Raw genomic sequence first — 19,152 nt, forward strand, 5'->3', positions numbered from 1 at the left:
CACACTTGATAATCCTAAAAAAAGGAAAGAAACGCTGCCTAAACATCAGCCTGTGTGAGCAGAACATAAACGCGATGCATGTTTATTTGGCCTCTATCACTATAGTTCATCTTCAGGTCCTCTTGATAAGTGCAAACAACATTCAACCCCATTTACAAACGTGCCGCGTCGCACCAAGTCAACACCGCAACGACGCACTGTGTTCATTCAACGATACAGATAACAGGTACGATATCGAGCGCAAATACTACGACGGATGCTCTACATCTACAAACGTTTGAAATGTCCAGTCAGTGGATTTGTTATTGTGAGGAGGTGAGAGGGGCGACCGGATGTAGCAACTGTCACTGATATGTTGATTTGTTTCCCACGGAAAATAAAATATGATAACTTCTATTGTTACGAATGATTTGTGCGCATCTGTCCGAGAAAAAAGGGGGCAACACTGGAAGACATCGCAATGATGTGAAGGCTACGATATAATGGCCGACAATGTCTGCTGCCTCAGTGTTGCTATTGATGCCTTCTGTTGTGGAGACAAGAGCCGTTTCCTCACAGGAGGTGCAGAGGAAAAAGTAGTAACACTGACTTTACACAAGAATCTAAAAGAAGAACAAAAGAACTACAAAAAAAAGCTGCAGGGATTGACTTATAGAAAACAAAAAGTTCTTTGGATGCAAATAGAAAAAAAAGAAACATTGAAGCATTTCAGAGTGAAAAAGTAGCAGAAAACAGCTGAGATTAGAATAAAATACAAACGGACAAATAAATAAACGCTCACAGTAATAAAAGAAGAAAAGCTCAGGAATAAAAAATTGCAAAAACAAGTTTGATATAAATAATAAATGACAACGCTGTGAATGAAAGGAAACGATGCGTTTTAATTCTATCTCTAGAAACTAAACAGAATATGTTCACTACTGGAAATGTGAGGACGACGGAGTCGACGTTCTGTTTATTGGCCGAACGATGGTTATCATTGTAACTCCAGTTCCATGAGCACAAGCAGAGCCCTCCAACACCCACTCGTCACTCAGCACACTGACGTCTACATGCGGCTGCTCTCAGGAGACGTATTTGGGATATTGACCCAAAGATAACCAGATGTTTTGAAGGTGATCATTGACAGCTTGATGCCAGATGAGGGTACAGCGTATCCTGATGAAGATATGGATCTGAATAATCTACTGTAGTTACTAGATTTAAAATACTTCTTATATTTAAATTGTGTAACGACAGTACCTGACCCAGTACTTAACCTTAGAAATCCCTCTTGTACACACTAATGTTGGCAGAACTGGTTTCAGGTACTTTTTAAATGGAATGAACTGCACACTGTCTTCAAACTAGAGTCTTACATTCCTCTTTGGAGATTTTGAAACTTCATTATCTGATAGGTTTTTATGATTGTTGTGTTCCTTCTGTTTTGCTGATCGAGTTCTTGTGAATGTTTCTCGTCTCTCATCTTAATCTCAATGAGACTTCCCGATTAGATACATAAACATTAATAAATTAGCTGAAGTTCACTCACAAAGACTTTAAATGCTTCTCGTTTATTCTCTCTCTCTCTCTTCGTCTCTCTAATCAGCTGACAGTGGGCGTTCACTCTTTCAGTTAACCAACCAGATCATCCCAGGATCTCAGCGAGCCAATCGCATCACTGCTGTCAACATTTCAAAAGCGTTCTCCTCTCTGCTGCTGCCAGTTATCATTTCAGTAGGAAATCAATGCGACCCCTCCGGTCCTCATCACATCCATCCATCCATCTCTTCACCACCACCGATCTACTGGCCTTGTCTCCACTAATCGCCAAAGACCAAACTCTTAGATGAAGTCTCTTCTGATTTGAAATAAGTTCAGTACTTGCACATTTCAGTGTGCTGCTCTGCAGAGTGAGTGGGCCGGACTGTAGAGCCCGTTGGAGCGCAGTGCTCGTGTGAACTAGAATATGCTGAACAGTGCCTATAAAAAGTATTCGCCCCACGTGGAAGTCCTCATGTTTTAACGTCTTATAGCATTGAATCAAAGGGGGTTTAATGTGGCCATGAAAGTCTTTCATATATGTCAAACACATAAGACTACAGCCGTATACGCACTACCGTATGTCACACATACACATTATTATTAAATTGATATAATTTTTTGTCAAGGGTGAAAGGCAGGGATGGTTGGAAATCAGTGACGTTCATCACGGTCAGGATTTTTTTTTTCTCTCCCTCTCTGGTAAGTCACTTCCCCCCCTCAGTGTTCAGCTCCTGTGTGTTTAAAGTCCTGGTTCAGACAGAGATCCTGCTGCTACCGCTGAGGTCTGGACGTCAGACCGATGAGTCCACTGACACGTTCACTCCTCTCTGCCAGAGATCGGGGGTTTACTGTTGGAGACAGACAGAGCGAGTGCGTTAGGCAGAGTGTACACAGCAAGCATACACCTTGTTTATTTTTATTTCCCCCTCACGGTGTAAAATGCGTATCGTCTCTCATGCATCACTCGCTAATGATTGTGAAACACAGCACACGCCGCTGAGCAGGTGAGAACCAGGAATAGTGAGGAAGTTTTCATGTATTACACATCAAACAACAAGTGTGAAGTGTCTGCTTTACACCACTCGGATAGGTGCCGTTTCATCTGAGTGAGCATGAACGCCACACCTGCTGTGGTTTTAATGGAGGACATTGGATCAACTAATGCTGTTAACAAAGACATTTAATGAGCCAATATGAAATATTTTAATGAATCTGCATCAGCTACATAATTCAAAATCAAATACCGGCCTCTTGTGTATTTGAGCTCACTTCTCCTGCTGCCGTGTGTGTTTCAAAAGAGTGTCTGCAGAATAGAATTACTTTAAACTGGAAGATGAAAGAACGCATTCCCTTTATCACGGAACAGGGTTTAAAATCAAGCACATTTTAAATATTCACACTTAAATCATATCTAAATACTTTTGTCGCACACATCTACCAGACTGAATCGGTTGATAAATAACTTGATCAGGAATGTCGGCACAAAAACATGCTCCCTGGTGTAAAGATGTGTCTGAGAGGATGAGGAATAAAATGAGTTGGGGGGGGGGGGGGGGGGATTCAATGGTTGATGACACCTTATCAAATGCAAATGCTGCTCCACTAAACACAGCCGACAAGCAGCATAAAAACCTCTAAAGGGAACCAGTCAGAGAGAGCGACGCCATTTCTCATCTAACTTTGTCAGATTGACCCAAGAGGCAGATAGATATCTCTATCTGGGGTGAGAACATTTAACATATGAATCCTAACACTGAAAATAAACGCTCAACTCCTTCAGTAAACTAAAATGCTTATAATTAATATATTATCGCATGGAAACAATCACCCAAATTGCCTAAAATGCCGTCCGTGTTCTGTAAAACGTGACTCCTCCGTTGGTGAAGCGACGCGGCAAAGCAAACACTGAGCAGCTTGTTGTTGGAGGGACACAGGACGGCCGGTCGTGGACTGAATGGTACCGCAAACCGCAAGTGACCATTTCCACCCACTCGTCAATGAGGAATGAATGCTGTGATGCAGAGGTGGGTTTCTGGATGCAGTGCCAGCCTTTACTCTCTGGAGTTAACCTTTTTTGAACCTGAGAAGCTTTTTTTCCCCCTCCACATTTACTGCAGAAGCTTCTCAGGCAGGTAAAGAAACAAGTGATCCTTTCCATCCTTCTGAAGACCGAACACGACTGATTTCATTCCTCGCCTGAGGGATTTTCTTCCCCTGTACTTTACATTTTAGTCCGATGCTTCTCACTTACTGTCTCTCTCTCCCAATCCCCATCTGGCAGGGCCTTAGACTCTGAGCCATAGTGTAGCGGAGAGTACACCCAGGTGCTGTCGTCTTGAGGCTGTTTTTACACCCCCACCACAGCAGAGGGGGCCAGAGGGACAGAGGAGAGGCCAGAGGCACAGAGACAAGCAGCAGGCAGGAGACAGACAAGGGGAGATCACAGGAGAAGAAAAGACAAGACAGGAAATGAAAATTAGGGATGCATATAGGAGGAAATGTTGCTGAGAGAGACATCGGATAGTGTGAATTTTGACATCAGGTTGGTGTAAAAATGTTAAGACAGTGTAAAAGGATGTTTGATCCTTTTTGGCGGTTAGCAGAGTTGGAACACAGAGATGAAAAATTTGGAAAAATAACAAAGAGGTACAAAGAAAGTGCTGTTTAAAGCCCGATGTTTTTTTTTTTGTGTTTAAATATAAGTGTATTTTTTTTTTTTTTACTAAATCCTGGGAAGCAAAGCGAAGGTGTGCAGAGCGAGGGATGAGTCGCTGCATCGGCCAAACGGGGAGAGGATGAGGAGCGAGGAAGGAGGTGGGAATGGGAGGAGAGCCAGGATGCCGGGACAGTCAGACACAGAGAGCATCCTCAGTCAAAGCACAACACAACAACAGGATGGGTTGTTTCCTTTGTTCTCCTTTCCAACAAGCAAGAGGCTCTTTGCATAATGTATAGAAAAGCTTCTGTAGGTTTCTTTGCTATCACGGAGTGTACCAGCCCTTTAAGAGAGGGAAGCAGCTGCAACACGGTACGTTGGTGCGGGTTGATCTCACACACGCACACACGCACACACACACACACACACACACACACACACACACACACACACACACACACACTAACAGGCTATCCATACAGGGGATGAGTGAGGCTGTCAGTGAGTGAGGAAACAAATGGAGATTCAAAAGAAGATGAATTACAAGAGTAACAGAAAGGCAGACTGTCATATAAGATGCTTTTTGTTTAGCTTCCTCCCACACTTCATTGTATTCACTATGTGAAGAGCAGATATTGTTTTTTTTTGTGTCAACACAATAACAAAAACATCTGCAATAAACAGAAACATTCACGTGTTTCATCAAACCAACAGCATTGTACTCGGGACTATTCTAGTCTAACGCCACGACAGAGACCACCTACAAGACGAGCACCTTCTAACTCACTTACGGGCCAACTGGACTGGCATTTCCTCCTCAGTCGGAAAGGAGAGACCACCCAGGTCCTCCCATCAGGAAACTGACAACAACAGGAGGAGGAGGGTGTGTGTGGCACAGAGACAAAAAACAGTAAGGTGGAGAGAGAAAGGTGGAAACAACAGAAGCACGCTGAGGTGAAAATGGAAAAAGATCGTTGTGGATGTGTGTAAACCCAGCAGAGACACACACTGGATGAGTCAGAGGTGACAGATAGAGAAACAAGTCTGGCAGCCACGCGACACCACTTTCATCATGACTCACGAGAACAATCACAGGACTGAGAAAAAGAAAGAAAGCAGAGAAAGAGCGAGAAGCGGGGACAGAAAGATTTCAGGACTATAGATGGAGCCGTGGGAAGGTGAGAATGATTTCAGAGTAGGGGGGGTAAAAAACGTGCGAACAGAGCAGAGGAGGAAGGAGGTGAAGAGAGAGAAGACGAGGGAGAGCAGACAAAAGAAGAAAAACAATCAGATGTGGAGGACAGAGGTGAAGGAGAGCAGAGCGGAAAGTCAACGTGAAGACTGTTGATGGTGGCTGAATTATTTAGTCACGAGCCAAACTGGGATACCTGTGAAGTGACGACACACACACACACACACACACACACACACACCTGTGTCCCTCTGAGTCTTCAGCAATCACTCCAATCTCACAGCCAAACGACCTTTTACCCGAGGAGGGGCTACATGATCACATGCTTCTACACCAACTATGTAAAATCCAACTTGCTGGACGTTACAAGACCTGAAATCAGATTTATTTTGTTTTTTTCTGGCAAAATCTCAAGCTAGCAAGTCCTTGTGTGCTTGTAAAAGTAAATTTGAGACATTGAATACCGTTGTACTCAGTCTTCATTTGTTTGCAGCAATGGTGCAATTAGTTTTTTTGGCTCTCTTGCAGTCATAATAGACTTAAATGCAGCAGCAGCGATTATGTAAGCGATGGGTGTTTGTGTTGTGAGGGGCTGATCACCAGGACACAGAAAGTGTTTCTGGTGGTTGAAACTACTCCAACTCCTGCAGGATATGAGAAGCGATAAGAATGTCGATAAAGGAGCGATCACACTTCATCCAGCACGTGAGGCTGAGCTGCCGTGCAGAAACGGGATTTGTGTGGGATGTTTGGAGTGAGGATGATGAAGTTGATGAAGATAGCAGAAACAGACAGGTAGCACACAAAAGGAAGAAGCTTTTTCTAAATCCCTCGTGTGACGATTACTCCGATGAAGTAAATTCACCGCGATCAACTTATTGTCGAGTGTTTTTTATTGCAATAAAATCTTCCATCGTCCCCTCCCCTAATCCTGACAGTTTACATGTACCTGTCAATAATCTATACACACGATTTGTGAGGCTTTCATACTTCAGTTGGGGGGTCACATGGCCGCGTGCTGACAGCTTACATTCACTTGTTCACTCACTGCCTGCAGCGTGTTTCTGTGTAGTTACACTTCAGCGCTCCAGACCCCCTGCTGCTGCTGCTGCTGCTGCTGCTGCTGCTGCTACAGACAGAGTCTCGTCTTTTGAAGCATGAACTGAGCTTCAGTCGGAGCCGGTCAGATGAGAGGGCTGTTAAATAACTGAGGGAGCTCTTTGACTAACCTGTTGGCCATTAGGATTTCTCGTGCCACATAAAGAGGGTGTTTGATTCCCCGACAGGAGACACCCGGCAGGAGTGCGGGCCGGGTGGGAACGTTTCTATCTGTAACTGTGATCACCGGCTCCGCTCTCCATCCTCCACCTGACACTCATACATTCATTCATAGCTGTGCTTTTGGGAAGAGTTAGACCTGCCCAAGTGAACACTATCTGATGGCAGCCGGCTGCTTTCAGTCAGACGATCCTGCAGACTGAACACACGAAAACTGCAAAAAGCTAGTTATTCACACAAAAACGAGCTGCGGAGTGTGTCTGTGGACGTGTTAACGGTCACATAGAGAGGTGCAGGGAACCTTTGTTGGCCAACCCCGGGAAGTTAGCAAACAAACGTTCATGATACGTTCATGGGAAATTGTTCTTTGGTAGAACGAAATGTTGAAATCTCTAAAGCTTGCATTAACCACAGAAAGTATTTCAGGCATCGCTAGATGAGGGAACCGGAAGTGCAAAACTTGCCGACTCATTTCCGGGTTTTCGGACTCGTTCCTGCACCACTCTATTAGACAGATGTGGACATGCTGTTATCACTCTGCAACACACTGTCTAACGAGATAGCTACACATTTTGGGAAACACGCTCATCCGCTTTCTTGCTGCGAGTTAGACGAGAAGATCGATACAACTCTCACACCGTCTGTACGCTGAATATGAAAATCTGCCTACTAGCACCTCTAACATGTTTGATTTGTTTCATCTGTACAACAGACGACGGTGGTAAAGTGGTGTCAAACTTCTCCGCAAATAAGCCTATTTCCCAAAATGTCGAACTATTCCTTTAACTGAATGCACCACACTGCAAGCAATAGCCGCACACACTCTCGTTCCCATACCGGCCAGAGTCGCTACTCCCTTTCTGCGGTCCTTCTGTCAACGCCTCTGTGGGAGATCATATAGCTCAGTCCTTGACTTTATGATCATAGATACATCGTTCATTACAAACATATCGTGTGTCAGCCGATACACACATTGAAGCTGATTGAATATTAAAGATGATTTGATGGCTAAATAAAAAAGTCAAACGGATGAGAAGTGATTGGAGCTAGTCCTGCTCTGAGTTGTGCTTACTTTGGTCTTAACAGGACTCTAAAAGTATAAATGTGTGTGCATGTGTGTGTGTGTGTGTGTGGAGGGTTTAACTTACAAAGTAGATATCTGTGATTGGCACGTCGTCCTCATCATCGACTGAAGCCTGGCTGGTGCAGCCTGAGCCGGACACCTGGCTGGCCCTGTCTGTCTCCACCACCACCTTGGGACTGGACGGGGCTTCACTGGCTGCCCCGGAACAAGAAGGAGCATCTGGGGCAGACGAGGAGGAGGCTGCTGCTGCTTCAGGTGCTGACGAAGAGCTGGAGGGTGCTGCAGCAGCAGCAGCAGCATCATTGGCAGCCTCTGCACCAGCTCCTTCCTGAACATCACTGTGGGAAGATAGAAATTAGATTATTAAAGCATTTTCTCACCAAAATAAGTCCGTTCATGCAGGTTTTTCAGTGGGAAAGAGGCTTTAAAGAGTTAAGTCTGACACTGTGGGACCCTCAATAATGCTTTGGGGGACACAAACTGGAGTAGTGATATTACCATATATTCAGTTACGCTGTTGGCTACCACACGTTTTTATTTGTTTACATTTTGGCAAATTAGCACCATCAAAATGAAGCCAAATTAGCTTTAACCAGTTTCTGTTAGATATACAGACAACCATCAGTGTGATCTTTTGGATTTTTAAATACTTTAATTGCCTCCATGACCTGTTTCACAACTGCTGCTGCAAATTTTGTCTGTATTGATAATTAGTCCAAATCAGCTGACCATTAAAACTACAACAACAACAATACATCTGTTCATTTCCCTTCACACGGCATCTTTGCCTTACGTCTGGTGTAGAAAAAGATACAGTGACGTCATTATTACAAAAGCTCTGTAGTTTAAGGACCAAATAAACAACATGGTTACCTACACACACACACACACACACGCAGCAGTTGCCAACATTGAGAGCCATTAATTGGGTCACTTGTCATAAGCCACTTTCCTGCAGCAGGGCAGAGGAGCAGGACCCGGGCTATTAGATCCACTCAACAGATGTGTGTGTGTGTGTGTGTGGGTGTTTAGCTGCTTAAGCTCAAAGATTTGCCAGCCGGCTGTGTGCTGCCACGATCCTTTATTGTTCCTGGCAAGATCATCAACTGTTAGAAAGGATTCGGGCGCATCCACATCGCTCTCTCAGCTCCTGTGTTTTCAGCTAAGCTCCACCAGAGGAAAAGCCGGGCAGTTTGCCACGGAGGCAAACTAAAGCTGAGTTGGCATCTCAAAGAGAAAGAGAGAGAGAGAGAGCTGGCTGAATAAATGAGGAGGGTAAGATGGGGGGGGTTGCACTACAGAACGTCTCTGTTTCCCACCATCTGTCATTTCATCAAGAAGTATCTTTACAAAACTGTAAATGTGCTGTATTTTGACTCTAATTTGCTGCTCTCTTTCTTCATATTTCTTCTTTAACTCAAGAACACTATTTCTGTCTTTCTCACCCTCCTCCAGTCTTTATTCACACATTACTCTTCCTGTCTCATCTTCTCTTTGTGTCTTTCTTATCCAATCAGTCCTCCCGTTTCCCATTTCCTTTCCTCCGCTCCATCTCTCTCCTCACATCCATCCGGCCGGTTGTCCAGCTGCAGGTGAGTTAGAGGCAGCTCGGAGGAGTCAGATGGTTGATTCAGCCACTCTCAACCCCCTCCTCCCCCCCTCCTCCCCCCCGCCAGCTCCTTCCAGACGCCCCCGAGCCATATGTCTAGCCACCGCCTTCTCAGCAACAGACCCAATTATTCACTTGATCCTCGCTGACTTAACCCCGGCATAAATGTGAGCCCCACTGCCGTGTTCCCATCTGTTTGAGTCTAGTTTATTTAATGCGGCTTACACCAAGGACGCGGTCGAATAGTCTTTTCTGCTTAGGAAGGTTCCCAGCTGAGTGAAATTAATTATTAAGTGGCAGCCATGTGCCAGCTAGTCCAATAACTAAATGAGAAGGAAAGGTGCATCAATGCTTCCTTTTCTTATCTCCTTTAGCATAGGGCACACTGGATCATTAAAGGAAGGATGGGAGATAATGGCATCCCATAATTCCTTGCAGCAACAACATTTAAATTGCCCACCATTCGCTGTTTAATTGAAAACATCCTTCTTAGCAGGTTTGATTCTATTTTGGACAGGAATCCTTAATATAATGGTCCAGAATCGTGTCTGACATTCATTGTACTAATGTTTTATTAAAGCATAAATTCAGTCGGATCCTCTTAGAGCTGCTGTTTCCTGAGTCCTTATAAATTCTCCTTCACATCTTCTCTTAACGTCCATCGAAGTCGAGGAAAAGTGTTTAGAAAAATACACATTTTTTGGGATTATTCGACTGCAACACAAGTGTTTTTGTGTGCGATGTTATGCTTTGACTCAAGACTCCCCTGCTGTTTTCTTCCTCACATGCAGTTTTAAACTTTGTAATTAAAGCCAAAATGCCAAAACTAGTGAACTTTAATTACAAACCAGGTTAGAATATTCAACATGTCACCCCAGCGTTAATGTAGGCGCCCCAGGACTGCAGGCTTCCTGCCCCACTGCCCTATTTCTACCGACTGGTTCCCCCACGACCCACCCCATGAAAGAACACACACTGCTCGTACACACAGCCAACATTTACATGCATGTGCGCACTTTCTCATAACCTAATAGAGTAGATGCCTGCAGCATTTATAGCACCATAACAGGGAACCCCAGAGTCCAATAAACAAATGGCTCAAGCTGCTTTCAGTGTTTATATGTAGCATGCTAAGAACCGTGTGTTTGTGTGTGTGTGTGTGTGTGAGAGACGGGTGAGATGTGCTTATCTAACAGCTGGCTGAGCCCAGGTGAGACACTGGCGACAGGTTATTTATAGTGCGGCATCAAACTGAGTCATATTGGTGATCGAGGTCATGAAGGACTCATTACAGCTCCACAGCGTATCCATCCTGTATCGGGGTCACATGAATACTCAGAGCATATGAAAGGGCGGACTCTTGTCATCATTGGTTACAGTGAAAAAGAGACAGACGTGTGTGTGTGTGTGTGTGTGTGTGTGTGTGTGTGTGCGTGTCATGGTTATATTCATGTCTGTCTGGTGTATTCAATTATTTAACATAATGGAGAGTTGATGTGTTTGAAGGTGTGCTAAATATGGCAACATGTTGCAAGACAGATATTTTTCATTTGAATATGCTTTTTACTTATCAAGTAATTAAATTATAATTGATAGAATATTGAGCACCAAAGATCTGCACAGAAACAATTGTATTTTGTTATTTGTATTGAGCCTAAAAGTTTTAAAAGGAAAAATCCACTACAAAACTGAATTTGCAGGGTGCTATGCTAAAGTGTTTGGGCAGCAAAGCCAGTATTTACAAACACAAAACAACTGACTGAGCTTGTGATTAGAGCACGATGACTTAAATGAGTACTCCACCGCTGTAGTACTTCCATAACATTTTTGGAAAACCGATGGACAGTTAAAACAAAAAAAGGATAAAAATCGATGCAACAGAACCAGAGATATCGTCTTTTTTCTGTCCTGCACTCTTCTTCCTTGTCGTAACTAGGCTCCTACATTACCCATAATGCAACTTGACCGCCGACAGTTTGGAGATCTGGGTGTGTTGTGCAGCTAACATGTCTGGTAAACTCACTTCTTTCTAACTCTCAATAGTTTAGCAAATATTACCATAAAAAACAATAGAAAATCAAGACTATTAGACGACATGATGTGTTTTGATGGACTTTAGAATCGATCAGTTGTTACACATTATTGGAAAATCATCCCTTCTGTTCAGCATTGTGTTGTTGGTGTTACCTGGTTTCAGGTGAATGCTGTGGAAAGGAGATGGTGGGCTCACTGTCGTGTCTCTTCAACTCCACCTCCACTCTGATGGTCTGCTGGTCCTCCTCACGCACACGCAGCTCCTCCTGGGTCCTGATCACCAACAGACAGACAGTCAGTGTATTTACTTACAGTCGATGGCCCGCAGACAGGAGTACCAGCACAGGAGCAGCAGTAAAATATAGTTTAGCCATATATGCTATATTCAGAATATGTTTTACCTTGCCTTTCTAAAGGGGAACTGCAGACGTTATCTCTGTCTATGCTGTCTTCAAAGACACAAGACACCATTGCCAAAAACAGATATTTTACCTCGCAGAACACCGGAGTTGCTCGTCGACCGCTGTTTGTTTGTTTCTGTCATTGTGTGACTTTGGTGAAAACCAACAAACTGACCCTTTAAAGCACCAAAGTCATAGAATAACCCAAACTTAATAACCGATCAAGGCAGAGGTAGACCTGCAACACCTGTGTTTGAAATGAATGTCTGAAGGCAAAGCTGTTAAATTATTAGCAACAGCATGCCGACCGCTATCTTCTGTTGGTAATACCCTGACTATGGATAAGTATCTCACACAACCCCGATTCCAAAAATATGAACTATCCCTTTAACCGCCTAAGTTTCTTGACAGGAAGCCCAGTAGGGGAGAGCTGCCAAGTTGTGCTACATTCCTTTTTTCCTATTTTTATGTGTTGCTGAGGGAGCTAAGCTGAGAAATGTAACTTTTCTTTTTGGGCAGTTTAGTTCGCTTTGTGAATTAATTTCACTTCCAGACTGGTTTGTTTGTTATTCTGACCAGGGATCTCCCTGATGATTTCTTGCTATCCATGTTATATCCATATTTGGCAATAAAAGGTTGAACTGTGAACAACTTGACTCCTCATACTCCTCAGCTGGCTTTGTGTTACTCTCTCTCCCTGAGACCAACTTGTGGTCATAACAAACACACATAAAATAACACCCACAGAGGAAACGAGACACACGTGAAAAACAAACATGGCCACAACTTAGCAACAGGAAGAATGGGCCGACTCATGAACACCAGACCAACAGGCTGACCTCATATTTTCTCTATCCACCCACCGCACCCAGAAATGTCAAATACTGAGAAAACATGAAACCAGAAAGCCTCATGACTTTGTGAAACAGTTAATCCTGCTAAAAAAGGTTTATGAAGAGAAAGTAGGATTCATGCTCCCGACTCACCTTCCGTCATGGGTGAGAGACTGGGTGTACCTCCTGGAGACAGAGGACACAGTGTCAGTACAAGCTCTATGCGACGGCTGCAGCCGCGGGCCGACATGCAACATGTTGCTGTGTCTCCTAAAACTTTCACACACAGTTGTAACTAAAGGATTTTAGTCAGATTAATGCAACAAAAGTATGATTCACTATTGTGGAAACGAGACACATTAACACAAAATACTGGCAGCACTTAGAATCGAGTCAACACAGAAAGAGGAAAGAAAATGTTTCATTTCAGCCCAATTAGTCAAGATGCCAGTGAATTCATTTATCCCTCTTGGCCAGAATGATATGAAATAAATGTTACGTTATTTGATTGCAATGGATGACTCAATTGTTTTAAAGCGTATGTGTGTGTCTGTGTGTGTGTGTGTGTGTGTGTGTGTGTGTGTTAGCACCTGTAGCGGGGGTGCTCGCCGGTGTCAGACGGGGATCTCTCAGGGATGGAGAGAGAGGTGGTGGAGGAGAGGGTGGTGGCAATTGACGCTGTGGTGGCCTCTTCAAACGATGGAGGAGTGCATGGAAGATGATCTGGTCGCCCTGGAGGAGAGAGAGAGAGAGAGAGAGAGAGAGAGAGAGAGACACACACACACACACACACACACACACACAATATTACCTCATACAACCCCACTTCAAAATAATCCAATTTATCCCTTTAAGTCTCTGCATTGCAACTCTGTCTGCAGGTGTTATTCACCCTCATCCTCCAGCGTGGGGAAGCTGCGAGCTCCTCTCAGGTCGTAGATGTTCTCGTCTCTCTCGGAGGGCAGCTGGCTGGCTGACCAGGCTGCTCCAGGACCAACACACTTAGGCACCGACAACGACACACGACCCTTCTTGGATGGAGATGACTTCAGAGCTGAGGAACGATTAACACATTAACACACGACTCGAATGGATGGATCGAGTGTGATGGTATCTTATGCTGTCAGAATAAAATATTAAGCACATTTGTGTTTGTTTTTTACACTTGTCAGCTATTATTTATGCCTTTTGTGTTCAGAAATAAATTACTACTATATTTTTTTCAGATTTTGAGTCAAATGTTTTTTAAGGGTCAGTCCACACAAATCTAAACATCATTGCAGTGTGTCGGCGGATGAATTGAACCGGTATTTCTGAGAGTGGCTACACGCTTCACAGGATCTCTAGATTGCGATGCTGCAGTGTGAATAAGACAATTTAAATTGTGCGTTGAAGAAAAAACAATTTTTTTTTTGAAATTACATCACATCTGCCTTTCATTCCCAGGTGCCAAGAATTCTCTGTTTATGTGTGAAAATCTTTGGAAGGTGATGAAAAAGAAAAGTGCACGAGGCTCAGATGGATGTTTAAGGCTCGCGGCACCTTAAAAGGGCACTTCGTTACTGTATCTGATTTTGCTGTCAGGGCTCGGCAGTAAAAGAGACAAAAGCCCGGCATCTGACATTTGCGTCTGTGGCTCTTCCCACACAGCCCCGTCTGACTATGTAAGGTAGCGTCTCGACCCAAATTGAACTCACAGGAGCTCTTCTTGAAAACCATGCTGCTCATGAACTTGAAGAACCTGTCGGCGTAGAAGCCTGGCCGGTGGACTGATACGGTGTCCTGAGGGAGAGACGGAGAGATTAATGAGACGATCGGTGCATGAATAAAATGATGAAAACAAGAGCTCGCAGCAGATTTAAACGTCTATTAGTTCCTCTCGAGTCCCAGTTAAGTCTTTCTTTTCTCTCGGTCAAACCACCAGACAGGACAAATGACGGACAGAAACACAATCAGACAAGGGGACAGACATTATTTATGTTGCAGCAGACTGAGATCACACCGCCGGCAGAGTGACAGGTGACACTCGGTGTTTGGTTTTAGACTGATAGAAGGACGGAGGGATGAGGAGGAAGAGGAAGAGGAGATACAGCAGAGTTATTATTAGCTTCTTTGCATCAGCACCACTGAAGCACTGTGAGTAACATCTTTTCAAGGCATTCACCTAACTGAGGCTGAGCGTAACAAAGACAGAGTAAGGCTGCACCGAATGTCTGTTTTTAACATTCAAAGCTTCTTTTGAGGTTTTTGAATGAAGCTTTGAATGTCTGTTGTCATATCTTATGACGTCATCAGCCTAAAAAAAACATTAAATCCTTGAAAGAAATTCTCAATTCAAATAAAATGAGCTAGTCTTCTTCTATCAAACAAACGTTCTTTAATGGATACAACTCATCAGTGCATTGAAAGGCTAAACGCCAACAAATAAGAACTGAAGCAGAATTCTTTGTTCGATTTACTACAACAACAATTAGATTTAAACATAATGAAAAGACGCATGCATGCAGCATTCAAATGTTTATTTAGAATGTTGAATGTGAACCGTGTGAATGAAGCTTCAACCTATTCGCTAGAGCCTTAGTGTGGAGAACCTGTTCTCACTGTCAGCAGTGACACACAGGAGGCCGTCACAGGGAGGCTTCCTCTCTCTCTCACACGTATCTCACGTTTGATTGTGTTTCAGAGTGGAAGAGTGGAGTGAGGAAGGAGAGATGGGGGAAGAGGTTGATAGGTAGGATTCTATCCTGAGCACAACCTGACGATGATGACGATGATGATGATGATGCACAGTGAGTGTATGAAGAGATGTGAGGTGCTTTTCTATCATCCCTTTGCTCATCCGACCACAGGGCATTCTGAAATGCTCTGCAGGCTTCGGCTACATTTATGCAACAAAGACGGTCTGTGATCCTGGCAGCACACAATAAAAAAATGTTGCACGTGGGCCGGCATGAGCTGCCAGTCCTCATGGTTCAGGTCCTGTTTGTTTATGGAAGCATGATAAAAATTGAATGTGATCATGATTTGTTGATATCAAAATATTTGCACGAGGTTATCTGTCGCATTTTGATGCACACACATTTTTTTTAAACTGTGAAGGGATTGTTTCAGAACCCAAAGAGACATGCAGTAAATATGTATATATATATACATATATGTGTGTGTGCAACCTATTCAGGTTCACACATCACTGTGTCTCTCTCTGTTACTTAAATAAAGGCTGACTGTTCATAAAGGGGATTTAATACAAGTCAAACTTAGTCATGCACACAGCGTTATTAAAAGATTAGCCCAATAAAAGACAGCTGTGGCTGGAGATAGGCATATAATTCACATTTGAGCAACCCATAGCTCTGCTGAGAGCTGACGTCTAATAAGCTTTAATACACGAGCATGTCTAAATAGACCTGTAACTTCTTCAATAACCGTGGGAAGTACGGAGCAGGTAGAGCTTCTAGTTCAGGAGATTTAGCCGGACATATTAAAAGGGAGTGAAATGCACGGACAAAGGAGGAGACAAGCAGACTGAACATACACAGACAGACAGGCTGTTCTTCACAACAAGGAAGTTTGCCAAATTTGAAGCTAATAAAAGTCCTCACAGCTTGAGGCTGTTGTTTATGGGGCCTGGGCCTCGCTACATGTGTACTTTGTGTACTCTCCTAAGAGAAGGCCAGACTGTATGTAAATAAAACCAGTCATACAACATAAGATGGAGAGAGTCCATTATGTATTGAGCATGAGCTCCTGGATGAGTGTGAGTCTACTTTATGTCTCTGCATCTGAATAGCTGTGTCTCCAAGTAAGAAGCTATTAAAAACTCACCCCATCATGAACCAAAGCTTTCCACGTGTGCTCCAGTTTCTTGATTAGCCTGCGGAAACAAAGAGAAGCACGGTTTAACACAGCGATGTTAAACCGTTACACCGTCTTTTATATTAGGATCATAGGCCGAGAACCTTAAAGGGGCCGTCAACTCCCATCTCAGAAATACAGTTTTCCTCTTAGATGTGGTGCTATTTATCGATCTTGTTGTGGTGTGAGTTGCCTAGTTTTGGAAATACCGACCGTAGAAATGTCTGCAATATAATGGAACTATGTGGCTCTCGTCTTGTGGTGCTCAAAGTACCACGAAAATTACATTTGAAAAACTAAACAACAGTGCCTCTTTCCAGAAATCATAACCTGGTTACAGACCTCGTTGTGAGCATTTTTGTGTAGGAACTATTTTCTTTCTACCGAACTACACCAGCCAACGGTATCCCTACGCAGAAGGAAGTGCGCATCTAATGGCATCCTCCTCGGCTGAGCTGTAACGTTAACTAGCTCAGTGGTGCTAAGTGAGCTAGCTGTATAGAGTATAGATGCACGCTTCCCTCTGCAGGGTGATACGGGTAGATAGAAAGAACATAGTTCTGACATGAAACTGCTCACAACAAGGTCTGTGGACTATCTTGAGTAACCAGGTTGAAGGCCGACATCTCTATGGACAACTCTACAACGCTCAGCAATTCACACTAAAGCTGTCTAGATTGATAAATATCACGTGTAATCACATGACTACTGTGACGATCACCTGTAGGATTGCAGGATGTCGATGATTCCGATGTAGAGAAGAAGTCTCTCCCCTTTTCCATTCACAGCTGGGATACCGCCCATCCTGTAGCGAGAAGCAGAATAGAGGAATGAAAAGTGTGTCGTGACGTCTGTTTATTTGGATGCTTACTTTGATATTAAAAGGTGTATACAAGTCCCAGTAAGATGGCTGGATTTAAAACCAGCAGTACTTGGTTTAAATGAGAGTTATGGAACCATAGCTTTACAGACTGGGAGCACGTCTGACAACTCGTTGTCCTGTTAGGCAAACATCACATTCACTGTCCTACAGAGGTTCCTTTTATATCGATTCCTTTTCCCACTGGAAGTGCTCAACTTTGAGGCTGACACCTTCTGGACAGTCGGTCGATTGATTGGTCGACAGGCTCTCGTCTGGCCAAATAGTCACTGGTGCAGATTTTTTCGACCAATCGATTGGTGAAAGAGTAGGTTGGATTTCAGTCAACCAGCATTTTATTTTGTTGACTACAGCCCCGCTCAATTTTGACCAAATAATTCATAATCCTTTAACCACTGTGCTGGACTACAGTCGAGGTGCTGAAACCCGACTTCAGAGTCTTCTAAACTACTTTTCCAAACAAGAAAATGGCCCCTGTGAGAATCTAATAGTAAAGGCAAGACACTTCCGTTTCTTTTAACTGAAATGTATAATTTCATAGTTAGCAGGTTTCGGCCTATAACCGTACTGACGACCTTTTAATACACATTGAACTTAAACACAGCCTAACATCAGGGTCACTTGAAAGTGTAGCAACCTGCTTCAGTGTCAACTTTTCAGCCCTTTTAGACTGGAAGATTTTCTGGGAAAATTTTTGCCCTCTTGTGCTGAAAATTCAAGGCATTAAGACTGTAAAGGTCTAAAGAAAATAAAAAGGTTAAAAGTTTATATTCTCTGGGAGTTGCAGTTTCAATTTAAGCGCTAAAAGCAGTGTAAGTGTCAGATGAAACATTGAAAGGGTTTGAAGTGTCAGCCGAAGTGTAATAAGCATGAGTGGAAATTGTTTAATAAGAAGAGTGTGAAGAGGTTTTTATGGGGAAAAGTTGAAGGGAGTGAGGAAAGAGAGTGTAAGCACTAAAAGCAGTGCAAGTGTCAGATGAAACACTGAAAGGGTTTGAAGTGTCAGCTGAAGTGTAATAAGCATGAGTGGAAATTGTTTAATAAGAAGAGTTTGAAGACGATTTTATGAAAACTGACGACGCGAGGAAGGAGAGAATAAAGACTGAAAGCAGTTTAACTGTCGGGAGAAAAGGAAGCAATTAAATTGAAGTGCTCTTATAAAGAAAACTTTATCATTGTTCGTCTATATTCCATTTTATTTATCATGATTGATGTGGCATGAATGTGCAAGTCTGAGACATGCACTCTCCCTTTTAAAGTGCCAGCAGTGACATGTATCACCCGGTTCTTCTGCCAGCAGCCTCTTTGTCTCTGTGGCTGAACTCACGTGTCGTCGGTGTCGATGGACCCTCCGCAGGCGGCTCCTCCCTGGATGGACTCCATGGCGGTGGAGTACAGGGCCTTCTGCTGGGCCACGGGCCTCTTCTCATCGCTGTCGCCCTGGGAGCCCTCCATCTGCCTCTCCCTCTCCGCCTGGTCCATGTTGTGAACCCCGAGCAGCAGACTGTAGTCCATGATCTTGAAGCTTTCCAGCACCTGAGCAAAAAGGACACGGACAGGACAGTTGGTAGGTGCGCAGTGACTGACTGACTGACTGACGCGTGACGGCATAAATCTGTGTGAAAGCTTTTATGCAGAGTGCATAACAGTGTCAGCACCAGAGAGGGGAGGAGAACCGCAACAGCTATACTGAGCTATGAACAGCAATGCACACACTAATAAACAATGTCTAAGATAGCCAGTGTGCACATGTACTCCCTCCAAAGCACATGCACTATACAAGTAAATATGAGGTGGTGATTTACA

The 19,152-nt window shown here is 43.7% G+C and overlaps 1 protein-coding gene and 1 long non-coding RNA gene across 9 annotated transcripts in view; one reads left to right on the forward strand and one right to left on the reverse strand.

Annotated features, from left to right (window-relative positions):
• Positions 1 to 861: 861 nt before the first annotated feature.
• Positions 862 to 19,152, reverse strand: part of pip5k1ca (phosphatidylinositol-4-phosphate 5-kinase, type I, gamma a) — a 47,277-nt gene continuing 28,986 nt past the window's right edge. Inside the window, exons 8-19 of one of the 6 annotated variants that reach the window (XR_012953064.1) lie at positions 18,674 to 18,882; positions 17,188 to 17,271; positions 16,437 to 16,485; positions 14,309 to 14,393; positions 13,504 to 13,665; positions 13,202 to 13,343; positions 12,765 to 12,797; positions 11,531 to 11,650; positions 7,799 to 8,072; positions 7,488 to 7,533; positions 3,776 to 3,865; positions 862 to 2,372 (exon numbers count right to left, since the gene is read on the reverse strand). Coding sequence is in view for 3 of the 6 variants with exons in the window: in XM_076087534.1 (XP_075943649.1) it covers positions 2,370 to 2,372; positions 3,776 to 3,865; positions 7,799 to 8,072; positions 11,531 to 11,650; positions 12,765 to 12,797; positions 13,202 to 13,343; positions 13,504 to 13,665; positions 14,309 to 14,393; positions 16,437 to 16,485; positions 17,188 to 17,271; positions 18,674 to 18,882 (1,251 nt within the window). In the remaining 3 variants the exon portion in view is untranslated. Of the gene's footprint in view, positions 2,373 to 3,775; positions 3,866 to 4,971; positions 7,534 to 7,798; positions 8,073 to 11,530; positions 11,651 to 12,764; positions 12,798 to 13,201; positions 13,344 to 13,503; positions 13,666 to 14,308; positions 14,394 to 16,436; positions 16,486 to 17,187; positions 17,272 to 18,673; positions 18,883 to 19,152 lie in introns of all 6 variants that reach the window. The other 5 variants (XR_012953062.1, XR_012953063.1, XM_076087534.1 and 2 more) reach the window with 5 other exon arrangements.
• On the forward strand, positions 3,865 to 13,836 carry LOC142946372 (uncharacterized). 3 transcript variants are annotated; one of them, XR_012953067.1, is made up of 3 exons: positions 3,880 to 4,552; positions 4,895 to 11,356; positions 11,541 to 13,836. It is a non-coding gene; the product is annotated as an uncharacterized LOC142946372 (long non-coding RNA). The 3 variants fall into 3 exon arrangements; XR_012953066.1 differs by having other exon boundaries at positions 3,880 to 4,066; positions 4,262 to 11,356; XR_012953065.1 differs by having other exon boundaries at positions 3,865 to 11,356.

Source organism: Anarhichas minor, unplaced genomic scaffold (assembly GCF_050575085.1).
Source record: "Anarhichas minor isolate MPS153535 unplaced genomic scaffold, ASM5057508v1 ptg000010l, whole genome shotgun sequence".
Classification (NCBI taxonomy): domain Eukaryota; kingdom Metazoa; phylum Chordata; class Actinopteri; order Perciformes; family Anarhichadidae; genus Anarhichas; species Anarhichas minor.